The sequence below is a fragment of the Sceloporus occidentalis genome, unplaced genomic scaffold (assembly GCF_023333645.1).
Source record: "Sceloporus occidentalis isolate IW3139 unplaced genomic scaffold, rSceOcc1.0.p SCAF_3, whole genome shotgun sequence".
NCBI lineage: Eukaryota > Metazoa > Chordata > Lepidosauria > Squamata > Phrynosomatidae > Sceloporus > Sceloporus occidentalis.
In genome coordinates, this window is record NW_028316983.1 from 147,273,891 (window position 1) to 147,296,105 (window position 22,215).

The window sequence follows — 22,215 nt, forward strand, 5'->3', positions numbered from 1 at the left end:
TTCTCGTTTGACCTCTTTTCAGCTTATATTTGCCAGAAGTTCACTGTCTGAGATGTGTGGGAGGCAAATCTAGTCAAAGCCAACTCCAACACCATAATTTCAGTTTCCTTGCCTTTACGTACATCACATATTTACTTATGTGGCTTTAAGGTCTCTTCCCAAAAACTTTCCATGTAAGCTCAAACTGTCCCAGGAAAGGATCATTTCTACAGAGCTTAGGGACATACTCCCATCCCTTTGATAAAACAAGACACATAACCACCACACCACAGGCACATCTAATTTTGGATCTGGGCTTTTGAATGCTTGGAAATTATAGCCTTTAACAGGCCATTTTACTGTATTTCTTTTGCACTGTTCCAGATGAACTACTGGTATCTTAAATGACAGTCTCGTTTGGTCATGCTTGGTCAAGACACCACCAGAATATGTTGAAAGCTAGCACATGAATGCAATTTTGCAGTGCAACTTTGAGGATATCATACAAAAGGGTAATGAAGATACAAATTTCATTATCTGAAGGTGGAATCCAGTGTGCCATAATATTTCACAATACAAATGAAGCTGGGCCTGAAACAAAAATCTGGAAGGCTCAACAGATACATGATGTCAAAGTTCAAATTAGGTTATTATCTCAAACTAAATAAAAACAAGCATATAAAGTTGTAACAGAATTTCAGTACCCTTTAAACTAAGAGTAAACTCATCAAACCCAGCAGCGTCCTCAGAGGAGTAGACTGTGGAACAGCCTCCCCTGCCCTGCCTTGGCCCCCTGGGAGCATACCCACAGCGGACTTTGGCAGGCTCAGAGACTGGTGTGTTCCACCTGGGCTTTTGCACCCTATTCCACCTGGGCTCCTTTTATGAATTCTGAATTTGTTATAGTTGTTTTTTTTAATGAAATTGGGACAAATTGTATTTTATACTGTTGCTAAGGTATTTAGATTATGATATATTGTATTCCTATATTTTTTTTCCTGGGTATTATGTTATGTTTTGCATTTAATTCGTATAATATTGTTTTGATTTGAATTTGCATCGAGAGGTCGGGAAAGGGATTTTTTATGAACTCTATTTGATTGTAATGTTTATGTTTTTTATTTGATTGCTACCTTATTTATATTGTTTATTGTTTTTGATGTTTTGTATTGGTTAGGGGATTGGGAAGGGGTTAATTTATATCTTATTGTAATTTTTTGTGTCTTTTTTACTGTTGTTAACCGCCCGGATTTCCCGTGATTGGGCGGGATACAAATAAATCTATATTATATATTATTATATCTAAGTGTGCATCCCTGCTAGATGGGATGAGCTCTTGTTGCAGAGGAGACAGCAGACCCTCCCAGTCAATCAGAGGAAATATTAGTGAGTTGGGCCCTGCATAAAACGAAGAGGTTTGTGGATGTCAGATTAGTATGTTAGATTAGTATTAGAATGTTAGATTAGTAAAATCTAAAATCAGTATTTGTAAAATATTGGTTGTAGGTTACTAATCTGAATGCAGCCTTTGCTAATATAGCATTCACGCCAGTTGCCAAATATGAATTACAAAGTTCATTCATTATATTGCTACATAGTTTTCAGAAAAAGAATGTTTTTAAAAAATTAAAAAGTAAATGGAAAAAGTTAGTAATGGAAAAATTCCACAGAAGATTCTATCCTATATCACTGAGAAGAGATATTTATTGTAAGGAACTGCAGAGATATGGAAAGCTAACATTTATATATCAATCAGAAATAACAACCAAACCTTTGGTTACCAGTTTTTACTACAGAGCAGTGGTAGTCAAACTTTTTATTCTTGGGATTCCCCTTTATAGCTACATGTGGATGTTCCCCAACATGAAAGCCCTGACGCTGATCCTCTGGGCAAAAGTATTCTCATTCCAGAAGCCTAGTTTATGAGTGAATAGTGTAGGACAGATTGAAATACAATAAAAATAAAAGGATTTTGATTTATGGGGAAATGATGGGTAGTCTGAACTACAGCAGTCCCATGGAAATCAATGGGATTTGTATAAGTGGTAACTAGCAAATTCCTTTCATCCTAATGGGTCTACTACTGGCGAAAATACAGGAATAAAATGAGGAGGAAGAGGAGGACAGAAAGATGACTGACATAACTTTTACACCCAGAAAAGCTTGACTTTAGTAAACTTTATTTTGGACTGTTCTGTGTTTCTGCCAACCTTGGGTTCAATATAAGTACATCCCACATCCATGTAACTTTGGACAGCATTTTATAAAAGCAGGTTGCTTACATGTAATTGGTTCTTTGAGTGGTCACCTGTCAACACACACATATAGGATTCTCTGTGCCTGCACAGACCATCTTTGGCAACTTCCAAGTTTTCTCATCTAACCCCTGAAGTTTCCAAAGATGGTCTGCACAGGGGCCAAGAATTCCATATGTATGAACAACAGAGACCACACAGGAAAAAAAATACAAGTTCAGATCAATTTTCTGTATATCTCACCAAAGGATCAGTTTCTACTATTCCTTCAGTGTGTCGAATGTATAGGTACCAATGACATGATATGCAAAAGCCATATTGCAGTGCTTAGACAAAAGAGACAATTGGGCAACAATGGTATACGTTATTCCTCAGAAGTAAGTCCAAAGCAGTAAAGGTTATTTCTAAGTATAAATGCCAAGAACTGCATATTATAGATTAAAATCACTACTTTACTGCTTCCATAAGAACATCATTCAGATAGGCATCTCTCTCTTCCAGCAGTTTAAAGATGCATTAAATTATATGCTGTTATCTGCATCAAAGCCATCTGTCCTCCATTACCTGCCCAGGCCCCAAATTCCTGAATCAAAGAACCACAAATAGCAATGGCCATGAACCACAAAACTTGCTGAATGCAGTATTTTCTTCAGCAGCCTTTCAAACTGCTATGGCCTTTGTTGTATCATTCCATGTCCCTGGAGTCCCAAACATAAAGTTATGCAGCTGAGGCTAAGACTAAATTGTTATGGAATGTTCTGGTAATTCCCCCCCCCCCAAGGGTTTCATTAATCATTGTTGACTCAATACAAACTTAGATGCCAATCACAGGGGCTCACCGAGCTCCAGCAGGACTATGTCACAACATGTGGCTTGAAGGTGGGCTAAACACACTTCCTGGAATCACATCATGCATCTTATGTACAACTTTTGAGGCAATCATTCTGCTTTTTGCAATCTAGGGGGTTAAATTCAGTATTATTTATATCTGGATTGGACCCATTAAAATCAATAGGACCTACCATATATACTCATATACAAGTCAACCTCATGTATATGTCAAAGTAAGGTTTTAGGGTCAAAATCATGGATTTTGATATGACTCATGGATAAGTCGAGAGTAAAACTTAGAGGGCTATAACAAAGGATCTAAAGGGGGAAAACACCACTTCCATGCCTCTTTCTCCTTCCCTGGACCTCTCCCAATCACCCACCACCACTTCCCTGGTGCTAGAGGAGAAACCTTTAACATTAGATGAGGAAGGGAGAGAAGTGGATTTAAATGTGGGGATTGGTGGGGAAAGAAGGCTTTAATATCAGATTGGGAAGGGAATCACTTATTTCACACACACACTGCTGGCATCTCTTTCTGAAATCACTGCCAAGGCACATGGAGTGGTGCTTCTTCCAGGACCATTTTAAGCACTATTACTGTAACGACCTGTATATAAGTTGACCCAGGATTTTAGGTCAATTTTTGGGCATACAAGAATTAGCCTATTGCTAACCTCTTTCCAACTTCAGCAGAGACAATGTAAGCTTCTTTCAAGAGGGGAAATGTCCAAATCTGTAGAAAATGTCAGCCATGCAAAACATTAATTCCTTACACCACAATATTTCCAAAATGTTATTGTTTGGGCCAAACTTACATAAATTTTGTTTTGCTGATAACGCTGGAATAGGTTGTGCATTATGGCACCCTCATGGAGGTCTATCAGTGCTGCCATGTCTTCCAGGCCTTCTGTGCTTGTAGCCTGCATAGCTGTTACTTTTTGGTGTGTAATTGATCTCTGTTTGTAAGTATATACCTGGAAAAGAAAAACAAAGTTCTAATAAAAATGGGTGCTCCTTTAAAAATTATATACTGTATTTTACATTTTTGCTATAAAAAGCAGTATCATACCGAATTTGATAAACAATATAGTCTCACATTCAAACTATTGAAATATTTAGTTAATTCCTAATTTTATGTTACAGAGTAGTGCACTGCCTGTACCAAGCAAAATCATCACTACATATAATACAACTCTAGATCTTGATAACCCATCTACTTTCTTTGAGGTGTCTTACCATAGAGAAAATTCCAGAAAGGAAGTAGAGACTACAACAGATCCATTAAGGTATTTAGTGGCATAACAAAGGAATACCAACAGAGAGGAATATTAAGGGAATATTTCTATAGAACAAGAGTCCTTTACCAGTTAGGCAATACAGATTTTCAATGAAAATGTCTACATTTGCTCAAACATGACTATCAGTGGCTTAGCCGCCCTGTAAACTTGTGGACTGTTCCTTCCTTCGCTGTTTTTAAATCCAAATTGAATTTCAGATTAATGATTTATATCTTGAATATATTCAATTACTTGTACTGCCTATTTTGTTTTATTTTGCATTACGTCTGTGTGTTTTTTCCTTTGTATTTTAATATTGTATTTTAGTATTTTATACTATTGATTAGTATATAAATGTTTTATTCTGCAACTGTTTGTAAAGCACTAAATACATTGATGGTGCTATATAAATAAGCAATGATGATGATGATGATCATCATCATCATAATCCCTGATCCCTCTTGCCTATGGAAGTGCCCACCACAGTACAACAATTAAATTGAAAAACTTGGTTTGGCCACCCTGTTTGTCAAGTCACTGTTCTGAGGAAACTGTTATCAACTAGTAAGCCAAAGCTAGTAAGCCTAGCTTGGGTCTTGGGAAGTTTTCATGAAAACAACCCCTTTCTTTTATGTTGCCACTACCAGAGCTCCTATTTCTTTCCCCTATTTCTTGCTCTCCTTCCTTGGTTGCCTGAAGTGCCCTTTTCTGGCAGACAGAAGAAGAGAAATGGGAATCTGGGTGTCGCCTTGATTGTACTCACATTCCTTCCAGGGCATAGGGACTAGAGGCTATACTTTGGTAGCGGGCTGTAATTATACATTACAAAAAAGGTGCACAGATCTCAGAGAACAAAAACAACAACCACCACCACCAATAAATTGGGCCACAGAAAAATGGACCATCTAGAGCAAATGTCTGTTCTTTCAGTTTTCTGCCTCAGGGAAGTTTATAAGCAAGTCACAACTGGAATAGGTACACTTTCTTGACACCGAACATGGCAAGAGAAATTCCTATTAGAATTTTTTAAAAACAACAAATTATGTTTGTAGTCATCCTAACACCTTAGATATTACGTTTCACAGGCTAATTATACCTTAGGTGAAGAAGTGTTTCTTTGGTTTTAAAACCTGCTGCCTTCCAACTACAGTGTTTGAGTATCATCCACACAGTTATTTGGCAGACTTTGATAATATTCGAAAATAGCTACATAAAAGAGTCCCTTATACATGACAGAAACATTTCAAGTAATTCCACTGACATTAGACTAATTCCAAAATAGTTTGTTAAATGCCTATTCCTGTGTATACAGTGGGTGTTTGGTATCCACTAGGATTTGGTTCCAGGAGCCCCTGTGGATACCAAAATCCATGGATGCTCAAGTCTCATTAAATACAACGACATAGTGGAATGGTATGCCTGATTTAGAATAGTAAGATCAAGGTTTGCTTTTTGGAAATTATATTGTTTTGGAATATTTTCAAGCCGTGGATGGTTGAACACATGGATAAAACATCTATGGATATGGAAGGGTGACTGTATTTTAAAGATATGAATATATGAGTTGCTGTTTTTCAACAGTAAGGCAGTATAATTTGACACTTACTTACTGGCAACCCTTTACATTATAGAAAGTCAACCCTGCAGTAATAGAAGTTTTAACAACTGGAAACATTTTTCAAAATAGTTCTCATTCTTTTTGAAGTATTTAGGAACTTTAGTCTGATTTATGGATTTGACAACTGGTGAACTAAACTATTCACAAACATTTAACAATTGCTACATTTCATGTTCTTGTAGTGATCTACTAATCCAAAGATTTTACTCAAAATAACATAGGTCTATTGCTCATAAAACAGTAAAATAGTTAAAGGTGTATTTTAACTCTGAATTTAGGGACACAATCAACCACTGCACCATAAGCAAATATAAGATAATCCTAATAAATTAATGGTACAATGTGGTTTTCAGAAAGAGGTTGGCAAACAATAAGTAAGTCATTAAACTGATCCTGAACTAGTACCATGACTTGATATAAACCTGTTAAAAAGCCAGAAAATCCACAAATGCAAACACGAGATGAAAAAAGAGGCAGTGCCTGTAGAAATTGATACAACATCCACTAATGAATATGAGAGTGGAGTTCATTTCCATTTCAAACTGCACAAATCCAAGAAATGAAAGAACAGGCTAGAAGTTTAGCTTCAAAAATTGCATTGGCATTGCAACTTAGAACATTAATGTTAACTATACAGGAGGGAGAGAAGAAAATTTCATGTACCAAGTTTTCTGAGAGTCAACATCTGGCTAGCTTTAAATAGCTAAGTGGTTCTTCCAAATGCTGTTGGAATCAGAACTGAAAGACTATAAGCAGATTCCCAAGTGGGTTGAAATAAGAGGCTGTCTTGCTCAAAGGGCTGCTGACATTTTTCTTGCCTAGGCTGAAATCTTGTCTGCTAAGCTATAGTCTTTAGAAAGGTGGTATGGGCCTGCTTTCCTCTCCTGAGCTCACTTTTTAGGAAAGACAGCTGGTACTCAAAAATCCACCCTCTGTTGAGCCTGATGCTTGACCACCTACAATTCTTTCCATATGGGACAACATTCTTCGGTTGGGGCTGCCCTGGAAAAGAAGGCAATGGATATCTGGTAGCAGCTGTATTCCACAAGAACAATGAAGATAAGAAACCAAAGAAGATACCTGTGTGTCCCAGACCTTCCAAATATGACCTTAGGTTTTCTGCGTGGGAACCTGAGTCAAGTAGCATGGGCAAATAAAGATCAAACTCTTGACCCTCTGAAGAATACAAAGATGCACAGACTAGGTCTTGCATATCTACAGTGTATTATGGTACTTTAGAGTATGTGGGTATCTATATGTTTTGTTGTTATACTAATGAACCCAAAGTTGAAAGTCCTGGAGGTGAGTCTATCCAGGAAGATAGGCCAGGGAGACACAAACCCACACTGTTAAAACATTTAGTCAGTACCCAAGCCACTTAACCTCCTTACTGAAAAATAGTTTTTACTCAATGGGAGGGCCCAATGATCCAATTCTATAACTACACAAGGGAAAAGTATAATACCAAACACCATGGGCTGACTATCTGCAAAGGGAAAGAAAGGACTCCTTCTATTAGCAGAGGCAACTGCAATCTAGCAGAGATTCCCTGCTGGGTAGAGGAATGGAAGAGCCATATTCAGTGCTTCCTCTTTCCTCCTGAAGGCTTGGAACCAAATTGTGCACAGTTTTGTAGTATCCTCAACCTCAGGATCATTGGAGACTGCAAGTAAGGAGAAGAATCGGCAAAGGTTGGAGGAGGACCCCATATGCTAGACAGCTATCTGCTGGGGATACTCTAATTGGAGATCATGCATTGAGTAAGGGCCAATGGCCCAGAGGACGCCTTTCCACTCTGTCATTCTATGATTCTATGCAACACTCCTCCAAGCTACATTTTTCAATCTTCCTAATTCTGGATCCAACCCTATGTATTTTTAAAGTCTTTCTACATGTGTGATCTAGAAAGAAGTTTACATATGAATGGTGGAATGCGTACTACTGTATTATGTCTGTCGCACATCTCACAAAGACACAGGGTGTCATAGTTTAGCAGCTAATTTCCTTAAACTAAAGTTGCAATCCAGACTTATCCAAGGGGGAACCCTACTGCAATCAATGGGATTTACTTATGACTGCACGTGTATGAATCATCACCAGAAAGGGACAGACAGTGAGTGGAGCTTTTGCAAAAAAGAAGCTGTGCGGTCCTGACAGCCAGCCCCAGTTAACAATCTGACTGCAATTCTTTGGACCAGCTGGAGTTTCTGAGCACTCTTCAAAGACAGCTCTGCACAGGGCACATTACAGTAATCCAAATGGCATGTAACTAAGGCATGCGTCACTATGGCCAAGTCTGGCAACTCAAAGAATGGACACAACAGGTGCACAGGCCTTAACTGTGCAAATGCATTCTTGGCTACCACTGAGGCCTGAGCTTCCAGGATCAGGTCTGAACCCAGAAGCATAACGAAGCTGCAGATGTGCATTTTCAGAGAGTGTAACTCCACCAAGCAAAGGCTGAATCCCTATGCTGGATCCCTTGTCTGGATTAAGTTTCAATTTGTTTGCCAGTCCACTATCGATGACAGGCACTGGTTTAAAACCAATACAGCTTCCATGAATTGAGGTGGACAGGAGTAACAGAGTTGGGCATAATCCACATACTGACAGCACTGGAACCCAAAACTCCAGACAACCCCTCACAGCAGTTTCATGTATATGTTAAATACCATGGGAGACAGAATTGAGTCCTAAAATATGCCTGAGGCCAACAGAAGCCCCCAGTACTACCTTCTGGGTTTGCCTCTCCAGGAATAAAGTCACTGTAAAACAGTGCCTCCAAGCCTCACCCCAGCAAAATGGCCCAGAAGGATACCATGGGTGATGATACTGAAAGCCATGGAGAAGTCCACCAGAACTAACAGGGGGACACTCTCCCTGTCTAGTTCTTGGAGTCAGTCAAAACTATCACTGAAACCAGACCAAAATGGATCTAGGTAATGTATTTCATCTAAAAATCCCTGGAGCTGGGAGCTCTAACACACACACCATGCTAGCTCTCATCTCTCCAAGAATCCTGTCTATATCGTTGAGTTGCACAAATGGAAAAGTATGCACAGTCACTGGAGAAACAGGAGCCAAAGTTATATCCACCGGATATGTATCAATTATAGCATCCAAGTCAGAGCAGTTTTATCTGCAAAATGGCGGACATGTTGTTCACTCAGGTCTCATCTGCTGTGGCACAGAGCACCCCAGAGGACAATGCTGAGAGTAATACACACACAGACTCATCCAACCAGGTCTCTGTGATGCATGCTAGGTCAGCACACTACTCCAAGATCAAGTTCTGAATGGCAGCAGTTTTACCATTTTTTTACTCATTATGTCTTCCAAAGTCACCCAAGCTAGGTTGCAGACCGGTTCTAGTTTTGTTATGCTGACACATCAGTGGCCGACTCAGGAAGAGAACAAACATATACCTGCTCACGTGTGTGGAGCATTCATCTTGGAAGTGTAAGGTAGGAACTATGAGATGATGGCCCCCTATTCTACCAAAGGATATACTGAAATTTCATTTCATGTGGAGGAACTGCAGTTTTATGTGAGCTTCCAGCATGTGTACATCCTTCACAAGTACAGTGGGCTCTTGGTATCCACTGGGGTTTGTTTCCAGAACCCCCCACGGATACCAAAATTCACAAATGCTCAAGTCCCATTAAAATGTAGTAGTAAAATGGTGTCCCTTATATAAAATGGAAGAAAATCAGATTTGCTTTTGGAAAATACACACACACACACACACACACACACACACACATATTATTATTAACCTTTATTTATAGAGCGCTGTAAATTTACACAGCGCTGTACATACAATCTTTTTAATTAGATGGTTCCCTGCCCTCAGGCTTACAATCTAAAAAGACATGACATAAAAGGAGAAGGGAAAGGTGGTGGGGCTAGTAGGCTAATACATATAAAGTACATAGCAATGCAGGAAATGGTTTGATAAAACAGGCATCAAAAGAACATCATATATATATACCGTGGATGGTTGAATCTGTGGATAAAAGGTCCATGGATTCAAAGGACAGACTGTAGGCAAGTTTTCATAAGTCTGGTAGCGGCACACCATGCAAATCCAGTCCTCCCTCTCCCAGTTCTTCTCTGGTTCCTACTTCCAGTTCTCACATTAATGACCATTCATTCCTTCATTTTAATGTTCATCAGATTTTTCTAATTAGGCACACAGTGGGTGGCAGGAACGAGTGAACACCAATAGGCGCAGCTGTGCAGAACTTTCATCTGAATAGCTGGAGAGGCTAAGTAGAAAACTGGGCTCTTGCCCCTGAGAAGGCAGCCACATAAAACCAATTAGTTTATACTGTGCCAGAGTGCTCGTTGGGTTCTTCCTTGTGTTCTATGTATGCTACATTCAGATGGTGCACCTCAATTGGATGATTACTTGGCTGTCAACATGAAGTACTATTTCCCAATAAAAGAAGGTCTTCAAACTAGCCAATAAAACATTTTCTGCTCCTCCTTTTTATTAATGTTTTTATATTAATAAAGTATATAATAATCAATTGCAGGAATTCAACATTCCTCATAATCCCATGTAATTTATGGGTTTATGGGGAACTTTACTGAATTGGAGATACACACACATATACACAATTTCAAACTGCCTCTTATTTTTCTTTAAAGTGTGAATCTTCCCTAATCTTCCTGCTTGTATTCTCTTTTGATTAGGAGAACCTCACCAATGCTACAGATAGGTTAGCAAAACCTACCTGAAAATGTATCAGAAAGCCTATTTTCTGAAGACAGAGTTCTTTCTGAACTCTCAGATTATATGGAAGCATGTGGTGCAAGATCTGCAAATTACAGTACTGAGGAGGATGCCATTTTCACACCTTGATTACATTACCTTTTTACAGGTTCCTTGGGAATGAAGAAACCCATTAGCCTCTCGACGTCATTTGCTGTTTTATTTTCTCATCTTACTAATGGCCGTTTTGCTTGCGGCAGTCTATAAAGAACATGGCAAAAACCTTGCAGAGTCATGGGTACTGCCAGAGACAAAAGGCTCTGTGTATGCAAAAGGTGTGTGCTTAAGCAATTAAATCATGTTGCTATGCCCCCATAATGCTCTTTAAGGATACTCATTACCAGGCCTGGCTGGTAGAAAATTTTATGTCAGATGAAATAAGCCAGTGAATAGTTCTATTAAAATGCAACAGAACACAACCTGTCTTTCTTAGTAATCTTTGCTATTAAGGCCTGGTTCTTGCTGTGACAGACTCTGCCTCACTTCAGACAGGAGGCAGAACATGATACAACTGAGTACTTTTCTAATACAAATATACACATACACACTATACATAGCACACACACAACACACATAGAGCTACATACAGAAAAACAATATGTTAAGGAAGAGGGTTCTAATCTAACCATGGACCTTACCTCACTGCCCCTGGCGACGTGATGGGTGTGTGACGAAAGGGAACAGTTCCTGAAAATTGTTTCCTGTGGGACAGATCAGGAATGCAATGGGAACGTCCGCCGGTGGCGGCATTCCAGCATACAGTAAAATTGATGATAGCACCCATTCTGTTCTCATCCCATTCCCTTTCACCATCACGTCCTCGAGGGCAGTGCTGTAAGGTGTCATGTCTGAGAGCAAGCTTCAGTGTGGAAGGATTTTCCTATGGGAAAGAACACACAGGATGCATCTACACTGTAAAAATAATCCAGTTTGATACCACTTTAACTGCTGTGGTTCCATCTTACAGAATCCTGGGATATGTAGTTTTGTGAGGCAGCAGCACTCTTGGGACAGGAAAGGCTAAAAACCTAGTAAAACTACAAAATCCAGAATTCCATAAGATGGAGCTACAGCACTTAGTGGTGTCAAACTGCATTATTTCTACACTGTAGATACACCCATAGTCAAATGAACATACATCTCTAGGCTGCAATGGTATAGGCAAGGCACAGAAGAACCACTTCAGTGAGAAGTAGAATTTAAGCCTAAAACCAGTGTTTTGTTTTTTAGGGGGGTTTTGTTGTTATTTTATGTCAAGAAGTACTTTTCCCCAGAAAATGAAGACCAGAAAGTAAAACAGCAATTCCTGCCTAATGTCCTCATTTTTGTAAGTCAGTGTAGAAGGCCATAAACATTTCGAGACATTGCTTTATTTTACGGAGATGTATCAGCCACAATAATTTCAAACTAAAAGGATGCCCAGCCCATAGAGTCTGTCTTATAGATGGTTCTTGTGTGCTTTCAAGTGAGTTCTAACTTATGGTGACCCTATAGTGAACCTGTCACTGGGCTTTCTGGACCTGAGAGTGGGTCTCTCTTGTTTCAGTCATGCTGCATTGAATCATATCAACTACATCCAATTGGTGGCATATCAACTAAGTACACTGCCAGGACCAGCTGGAGCTACTATATACTGTATATGCTCGTGTATAAGTCGACCTCATGTATAAATCAAGGGCAGGTTTTGGGGGCAAAACCGTGGATTTTGATATGACCCATGGATAAGTTAACGGTCAAACACACGGGCATGTAACAAAGGATGGGGGCACCACTTAGCTCCCTCCTTTTTCCTCTCTGGTCACAGTCTGGGCATGCAAAATGTGGACACAAACCTCCAGTTTCTCACCCTTTCCCTCAACTTTTCCCAAGGCTCATGGTCTGCAAAAAAGGGAGGGACACAGACCTCCAATTTCCCACCCTTCTCTACACCTTCCCCCAAGGCTGCTGTCTTACAAAAAAAGGGGGACACAGACCTCCAATTTTCCTCCTTTCCCCACAACTTTCCCCAAGGCTGATGGCTTGCAAAAATGGGGAAACAGACCTCTGAATATAAAATGAGTTTTGCTTAAGTAAGGTGATTTCAGTGAACTGAAGTTAGTGTCAGCTGGATCATGGTCTCTGCTACAAAATTACATCGCAGTATGTATTGTACATATGGAATAAATCCAGTGTGCTATAACGAAAATGGTGTATAACTTAAAAAGACTTGAAAAGGACTTTTGGGGCTTGGTAAAAGATTTGTGAGATGCATTTTATTGCATTGCATTATTCATTTGATACTGGTTCCACTGCATTTCAAATCCTTTACAATTTAACAGTGTAGTTTTGATCACACTTTATGACTATTTTATGGCAGTGTGGACTCCTGAGGACGCATCTGGAATAAGAGAGAAAGGGGAAGAACTGCTTGCTATTATGGAGATGCCAATATAAATTTATATGTGGCCACAATCCTGCATGAAGTTTGGTACAATGAAGGCACTGAAATAAATTAGTTACTGGGTTGTAGGCTATAGGAAGAAGCAGAGTTCTCATCTGCTGACACAAAACAAAAAGCAAGGAGATTATGTTTCCTAAGCTTCTCTAGTCCCAATTAAAAACTCTTTTAAAAAACAAAGGAAATTATGTCGGACAGGAAACTGATTAATTAACTGGAACATTACTAAAAAAAACACAGCATCTGAATGTTTTTAAATAGAACTTTTAACTATCATTTGTTAAAAGAAATAATGGAACAACTAAAAAGATAAAACTATGAGAACAGCAGTAAAAATCAGCAAAAGTTCACTAAATTCCATAAAAAAAAAATGTACATCTTTGCACTGAGGGAAAAGGCATTAGGAAAGGTGGATTGTGGTGAATTTCTTAGGGATTTCCAAAGCTTGGCTGTGGTCAACTACTACTACCACCCCTCGAAAGAAAGAAAGAAAGAAAGAAAGAAAGAAAGAAAGAAAGAAAGAAAGAAAGTTCTCTCTGGTTCTATCCAGTCATGATTCTGGAACAGAAGACAGGATCTCTGTTAATGAGCTCAACACTAAGGCTAGGCAGCGAATCTCCAGAAATCTGTTTTTTTTCCTCCAGACACAATTTTACATGCCATACACTACTCAGTTTCCTTTCTATGCAGCCCAATTTTTTTGGATGAGGAAAATGGGTGGGTGGTTGCTTTCTACCTGGCTAAATCACGATGTCCTTGGTTTCTCTCCCATAACAGAAATCACACAGGCGAGTAGAATAGAACAGATCCTCAAATGCACACTTTTATCTGCTCTCAGAAATCTGTTATCAATTGTTCTGTTATTCCCAGGTCTAAACCTTTTATTATTTAAGGGATATAGAAATCTCCACATCCAAAAATCACTAGTTCCTAAAAAGTGGATCTAGTGACTAGCATTGGGGCTACGTAGTAGGTCAGGAAAAGCAAATATCTGGTTTCTAAAAAAATACCAGTAGCTAAATTTACACAGTCAAATACAACCCCCCCCCCAAAAAAAACAACAACAACCCTCAACTGGATTAAATCCTAGCTGTTTTCCACTCCCAATATGTTCTTATCAACTGCTGACTTTGCAGGTCTATTATCATCCATTAGTATGTCCCCCTTTCCAAATTCCATCACCCATTATTATCAAGCTATCTTTATTAAAGGAATGATTTGATTTCAAAAACCTGAATTTACAGAATGCTACTGCCCATTTAACTGTTTAAGCCAGTAAGGAAAAATAATAATACTATATATACTCATGTAAAAGTCTAGAAATTTTAGTTTAAAAATTGACCCCCAAAAAACCCTGAGTTGATTTATCTACAGGTCAGTATAAGTACTATACATGAATACTTATTTTAAAAAAGGAACTATCTCCTGGTGAAAGGCAAGAATGCAATCTGTCCTGGAAGCACTGACCCAAACCCCTTCTACTCTCTCGTCCATGTAGTGTGAGCACAAACAGGAATTTTGTAAATTCTTTGGCATCGTTTTCCTTTATTCATTAGATCCCTTCTTACACGCCCATATGTTTTGCCCTCAATTTATCCATAGGTCATATTAAAATCCATAATTTTGGCCCCAAAACCTGCCCTAAAATTATACATAAGGTTGACTTATAGTCGAATATATATGGTACAACATAATCCTTTAAACCCAGCAATAGGCAAACTATTTTCAATTGGTTCAAGAAGCAAGCTTTATTATCAATGATTCCCAAACTCTGGTCTTCTAGGTGTTTTGGATTTCAACTCCCAGAATCCCTGATCACTGGCCAAAATGACTGAGGCTTCTGGGAGCTGACGTCCAAAACAACTCGAGGACCAACAACTCGAGTTTGAGAATCACCACTTTATATGAACAACAAATTGATTTATCATGCATGAAACACTGGTTTTCAACTGATGGGTGTCAAACCTTCTTAAGATGGACCAAACTACTAGCCATCTTGGGAATGAGAAACAAGAGATGAAATGAAGAAGAGGGAAATACTAGATTTAAAAGTTGGATCCAAAGTTGCAGCCCAATGGAGATGAAGGTAGGTACTGGAACTGGAAAGTTGATGCCACTGATGGTACAATTAACAGGTACAAATTCAAGAAAACCTTAGAAGGATCTTGCAATATAAGAAACATAAGCATTACTATCAATATAAGTATCAGTATCAGTGAAAATCTATTTGTGTATACTTTGCATATCATAAAACAACAAGCATGGATGTTGCTGTTTTCCTAAGAAAGGGCTCTTGGGGACAATGATAGATACATCTGCGAGTTCAAGCTGCGAGTTTAATCTACAAGGATGGTTACAAACCTATTCAGGTACACTAATTAAGCAGGCAAACCATCTATCAAAAGTATACAGTCCAAACTTTGGTGTACAAATTAGCAAAACACATGGAAGATTAAATGTTATCAGCTGCAGTGACGCTGTTAAGTGCTTTTAAAAGATTCTATTTCTTTCTTTCTTCCAGGTATTTCTATACAACCTTTTTGAAATGGACACAGGTGAGGTCCAATTAAAAATAAGTAAAACCAAAAAAGTAACCCAGTCAAATTGTAATAAAATACTGAAAACAACATTAAAAACTGTGACAAGTGTCCATGCCAAAAGAAGTTCTCCTATGCTTAAATCTAGTTTGAATATATATTTGAAATTAGGAAGAAGAAATGGGAACAAAAGACATATTGAATCTCTTTTCCTAGTATCACAGCACAAGGAGATGGTCTGCCAAATCAACTGGATTACATATTGATCTTCCAGTGATCTTTTGCACAGGGAAACTAACAGCATCTCCCTCATCATAGACTGTATAGGGCCACCTGTATCCTTCTGTTAAAACACTGAATAGACGTTTTTTTCCCTCTTGCCCAGGATTCCCTCAGTTAGAAATCAGGCATGTGCTGCTCCCTTTGTTCTTCCACCAAAATGGTAGCCAGAAGTACACAACATCATTTTCAGTGCACTGAAATGTGACTGTGTGCCCCATCTGGAAGGTATGGGGAGAGGGAGGGAAAGGGTCCCCACTCCCTCTGCTGTTGCCCACCCTGATATATAAATTAACGGTTACCTATAATTCACGTTATATATATCCTTTGCCACACAAAACACTCTTAATTCCAAGAAATGGTATTTAAGGTCATGAATATGAAGGACATTTGAAAGAAACTCTTTTAACAGGGTAAACACTTTAACCATATTTACGTTTTTGTTCTTTGGAAGAAAATGTGTTAATCTATAGTTATATAGATAGCTATCTGGAGCACAACATTCTTCAAAAAAATTTCATATGTTAGCATGAATAAATTTAATGACATGATCAAAGTAGATGAGTTTTGTTACCCTGCCCCCAAATCTGTAAAGATGAATTTCCTATGTGAAATGTTTTGTGCTCTGCCAAGAGTAGAACAATGGGCTGGTTTTCTTTACTACAAACTGCCAACTGAGAAGGTCAAACAAAGACTCACATTGCTGACACAAGCTGCAAACTAAATCAGTGCTTCCCAAAATTCTGTTAACTGAGGAAGTTTTTCTAAATCAGGCTTGGAGGTGCACTTTTTTTTTGCACCCACCTCCCAAAAACATTTAACCTTACAGTGTCTAAATGGAAGAATTATCTGTTGATTTAACTGAGCAAAGTTGAAAAGGCTGGTTCAATTGAGCCAAGCTGGAAAGGCTGATCCAACTGAGCCTGGTTCAGAGCACTAAGTCCGTCAGGGATATAACTCCATTTTCACCTATTACACTCAGCCTTAATCAATGTGCCTTTCTTCACTGATGAATGTGATGGGGAAACAGCCTTTGAAACTGCAGAGATGGGAAAAGGATCATCCCAGCTATTGTGTTAATGTCCATGCTCCCTTCCAAGCTTTTCCAAGATCAGGAGAAAGACTGGAGGTGGAGGGAAGTAAAAACTCACTCACAAAATATTACTAAAAAGTAATGATCTTTACTTTTAATAAACAGTAAAATGCTCAATGCATTTTGGTAAAAATCTTCCCTGGAGACACCAAAAAGGGAGAAAAGCAATCAATTGTTTAGAACAATATCAAGTGTCCATAAATTTGCCAGGGACATTTCCGTGGTTGCCACATGCTAATTTTCTCTCTCACACACCTAGGGTTGCCATAAGTCAGGACCTCCAAACCGGGACAAATGTAGGGCAAAAATAGGACAACCTTTTCAAATGTAGGGCACATTTTATAAAAATGGAGGACATGCGGAAAAAATTGATGCTTTTTAAAAATGTTAATATAAATGCATGTTTCTTAGGCATGATCAAAATGGAGGACATTTGGGCATTATTCCTAGTCAGATGGCAGAAATGGACTTCCTTTTCTGCCCAAACCACCCCCCTCCATTCCAAAACACACACAACAGCACATTTGGGCACTTCCCGTGGCTTTACTTAACATGGCCTCTTGCATAGTTCAGAGGCTTATTCCATAATCAAACCCCTTGAGTTTAACACTTAGCATGGTTTAACATGGCTATGCATATTGAACATGTCAAGGTGGTTTCACAAGAAGTGGATTTGCCGTTTCAGGTTTCTTGCACCAACTCTACTTCTCAGAAGTGTGTACTTAGTCAAGGGACTTTGATTTTTTTTCACTGCACATGAGTTTGTAAAAATCAGAGCAGCTAACATTGGCCATGCCTGAGAGGCTTGCTGATATCAATATCACCATCACCATCATCATCATCATCATCATCATCACCATCATTGTCACAACAAGGGAGACTTGTTAGCATTAAAAGCACAAAAAATACACCAAAACCACACTTTGGAAGGTGACACTCTCTCAACTTCAGAAGCTGACTCAAATCACATCATCACCACACTATCCTTGTCGAAGCAAGGGACAATTGTTAGCATTAAAAGCATCAAAAATACATAGAAAAGGCACTTTGAAATGCACTTTAAAAATACAGTTTAAAAAATACAGCTTTAAAATGCACTTTAAAATACAGTTTAAAAAACACATACAGTACTTCCTCCTTCTCCTTCTCCTTCTCTTCCTCTTCATCCTCCTCCTCCTCCTCCTCCTCCCTGGCACCAAAAAAGGGCAAAGGAAATGGCCCTTTCCTTTCCCCTCTGGCTGCAGCCCAGCCCAACAGAGGAGGAACTCCTCCTCCTGAGTCTGGCTGGCCAATGGGGGCAGACTGGGGCTGGAACAGCCCCGCCCCCTGCCAGCCCTCACAGGCTCAGGCCTGGAGGACCCAGCCTGAGGAGGAGGAAGTCCTCCTCATTAGCCCTGCGTGCAGCTCTGCAAGGGCCAGCAAAGGCAACCTCATCCACCCGGGACAAGGAGGAAACCGTGCAGGGACGCCCCCTAGTGGTCAAAACCCGGGATTGTCCCGCCCCCAGCCGGCTTATGGCAACCCTACACACACCTGAATACCTCCCTAAGTGTGTGACTGACCTTCTCTCCCACACTATACTCTCTCACGTGCACTCGGCCACACTTTTCATCTCTTTTTTGCATACTTGCAAATGCAGTTGTGTATACTCGCATATACACAAAAGAATGGATGTTTTGTGTGACTGTGTGTGTGAGGGAGTAAAGGAGCATGTATGTGAGTGGAAGAAAGAATGAAAGAGCATGACTGAGTGTGTACATATCTGTGAGCATTGGTTATGTGAGTATGGCTGTCTGTGAGACAATATGCATAAAATTTATATACCTGCAAAGTACTGGATTTATTTAAATAAAAGTGTTCTAATTTGAATGATGTTAGTTCCTTATAAAATGTTAAAATATATTCATGAATGAAAATGCACAGACTAAACAAAATATTTTTATTCATATACTACAGGGGACAGGCAACATGAGCATGTACTGATAATGCCCACTGGAAAGCAGTCATTTCCCCCCTTTTTCTTACTGTATTACAGTGCAATTTGGAGGGGGGGGACATATAGGTAGGGTTTTTTTTTCTGAGGGTAATAAGGTTAACCCTTCCATGCAAGGTTCAGCTTGCAACAACTGTGTATGGATAAAGCTGCTCTCAATAATACTGGTTTTTATAAATATTTGAAAGGGGCAGATGGCTGAGATGAGATTATGGGCCAGAGACTTTAAAACTTACATTCTACGCTTTTAGAATCAAATTGATCACATTGAGAAAAAATAATCTCTTCAAAATTAATAAGGATAGGGAGCTTGTGAAATCCTCTCTGTTAGATATTTTGAAAAAAATTGGGCCAGAGTCATAGGGAATGCATTAGACAGAGGACAACCTGTCACAGGGTACAAAGCTGCATTTAGAGAACACATGCTAACAAAGATAAGCCACACTGGTCTAATCTGCACTACAGAAATGATGCAGTTTGACACTGCCATAGCACTTAAAGTAGAACCATATCACTATAACTGTGTAGTGTGAAACGGTTCCAGGTGTCTTTTTCCTTCCTCCTCAACTGGAATTTGAACCAGAGAGATTTCCCTTTGCTTTTTATGGCAGATTTCTCTCTCTCTTTTGTGCTTATAGAATCTTTTATTTACAACTGCTTTCTTGACCACATTACTTGTGATCTCAGGAATTTTTCTAAGATGTTGTACTTAGTTTCCAGCATCAAAACATACTCCAACCGTTGTTTTTGTTGTTGTTTGTGTGTTTGTATGATGTTCATACTTCTGCTAGGCTGGAGCATTTAGAGGTATACACTGATGGCTTAGTAAATCACAGGATGCTATATTTCATGCATTTGATGAATCATTCTTCTATGGGGTCAGATAACTGGTCCATCTAGACCAATACAGTCTGTTATGTTTGGGGATGAACTCCAAAGCCTTGGACAGAAAAATTCTCCCAGTCTTCCTGCTTGAAATTCTTCTAGTTAGTGAAGCTGCAGTTTGAAACTGGAAGCATGATGTTATAACCAGGTGGCTTGCCAATAGTCCAGGGTCTAGTTAATGGGAACTAATATGAGATGGTACCCTGATGGCTGGAAATCGTCTGAGGTATTGAACAGAACAGCTCCTGTCTCCAGTCAGAGCCTGTTCAATACTTCAAAAGATTTCTAGCCATCAGTATATCCAGGGTTTAAATATGCCCCCTAAATACTCCAGCCTGACAGAAATATGAAAGACACACATCACAAAAAACACTATGTTGGAATACTTTCTAATGCTGGAAACTAACTAGAGCATCTTAAGAAAACTCCTGAGAACACAAGGAATGTGGTCAAGAAAGCAGCTGTAAATAAAAGACGCCATTATCAGCACACACACACACATTGGGGGGGGGGGGAGATCTGCCATAAAAAGCAAAGACAAACCTCTCTGGTTCAAATATATCTATATCTATATGCTATATGTGAGCCCTTTATCCCCACAAATCTGTGGAATCCGAAACCCTTAAAAGCCCCTGTCTGCATTCCTTGAAATAATAAGGGTTAAACTTAAGTTCAACAGGAAATATGGTTAGATTATCCAAGCATGTTACTGAGAACACTTTAAAGCTAGAAGAAACTGATTAAAATCAGGCATCCTTTCTGACTGGCTAACACAAGAGCAAAGGTTGTGAGATATTCGCCAAGACACTCTTTAAAGTAACATCATTCGATGTTCCGTCCCTTCTTTTCAACTGCCCAAAAGCAATTGTGATTTTACAACAGAAAGGAGCAAAAGGTTTCCTTGAAAACTTTGCTGAAGTACTTTACATCAGTTAAGAGAGAATACCTTCCACCGACTGTTTATACCCATGGACAATTGCAACACAATTTGAAGATAAGGAAAAGCAAAAGCAAGACCAATGGTTCCCAATACAGACTGTAAGGTGTAAAAAGAGGTCATATATTCCAACAAGAAGATTAAGCAAGAATAAAATTTCCACTTAACATGTTATGTCCCTTACACCAAAACATTTTACTGAGGAGGCCAATTAGTTCACTCACTGGAAATGTAATTGTTGCTTTAGCCTGCAAACAGCTGTAAGTAGCATAACTAGCTCTCCTTACTGTCTAAGGACAATAATCTCAGTTGCTCCCTTTGTTGTTATTATTGTCTGCCTTCAAGTCACTTCTATTTTATGCCCCCCCCAAGGTGAACCTATCACAGGTTTTCATCGCAAGATTTATTCAGAGGAGGTTTGCCATTGCTTTCCTCTGAGGCTGAGAAGAGTGTGACTTGCCCAAGGCCACCCAGTGGGTTTCCATGGCTGAATGTAGATTTGAAGCCTGATCTGAGTCCAATTCCAACACTCAAACCACTATACCACACTGACCTTTAACTGCAGTAGGTGAATGTTAGGAAAAATATCATCATTTTAATTTCTGCATGTAAGACTGCTCTGGAAACCACAAAGGCAGGGCCAGAAAAGAAAGATAATAATAATAATAATAATAATAATAATAATAATATGCTTTATTTTTATACCGCTTTTCCAAGGTGATCAAAGTGGTTCACAGAATCCTTTAAAACTTGTACATCATAAAAACAACCTCACAAAAACCAATAAAAATCAATCTTACCTAGATGGCACGTTGACTCACAAGACTCCTAGGACTTCCTAGTTTAGAATCACAGGGTGTATGTTATTCTGACTGCTCTATAAGCATTCCTGCATTTAACCCTTTACTTTGTTGAAAAGAGAAAGCTATTTCAAATACTGCATAAAGAGAGGAAAGGGAAAAAAGATCTCCAACTAAAGGCAAACATTTTCTTGGCTCAAAATTAAGACGCCAGCTGTTTGCCTGAACGAGCAAGTGATGGTTTCCAACAAACTAGGACCCAAGGTTGTATGAAAAGGGAGGGCGGTTCTTGGGGATCTCTCATGTTATACTAAAGCAGGGCTGGGAACATATGGCCATTCTGATTTTTGTTGCATTGTAACTTCCCTCATCATTGGCAATGCTGACTAGGGCTGCTGGGTACTGCAGTCCAGTAGAAGCAATACATTTTCCACTCATGTGCTAGAATGATCATTACTACTCAAAAGCTGGTCCCTGACAAGTTTCCAAGTATGGCAACAAACAAACAAACAAA

The 22,215-nt window shown here is 39.1% G+C and overlaps 1 protein-coding gene across 1 annotated transcript in view; it reads right to left on the bottom strand.

Moving 5' to 3' along the window:
• LOC149316943 (unconventional myosin-X) overlaps window positions 1-22,215 on the bottom strand; it is a 199,075-nt gene that overhangs the window by 108,436 nt on the left and 68,424 nt on the right. Inside the window, exon 3 of the mRNA XM_089516575.1 lies at window positions 3,884-4,042. Within this exon, the coding sequence (XP_089372701.1) occupies window positions 3,884-4,042 (159 nt within the window). The remainder of the gene's footprint in view (window positions 1-3,883; window positions 4,043-22,215) is intronic.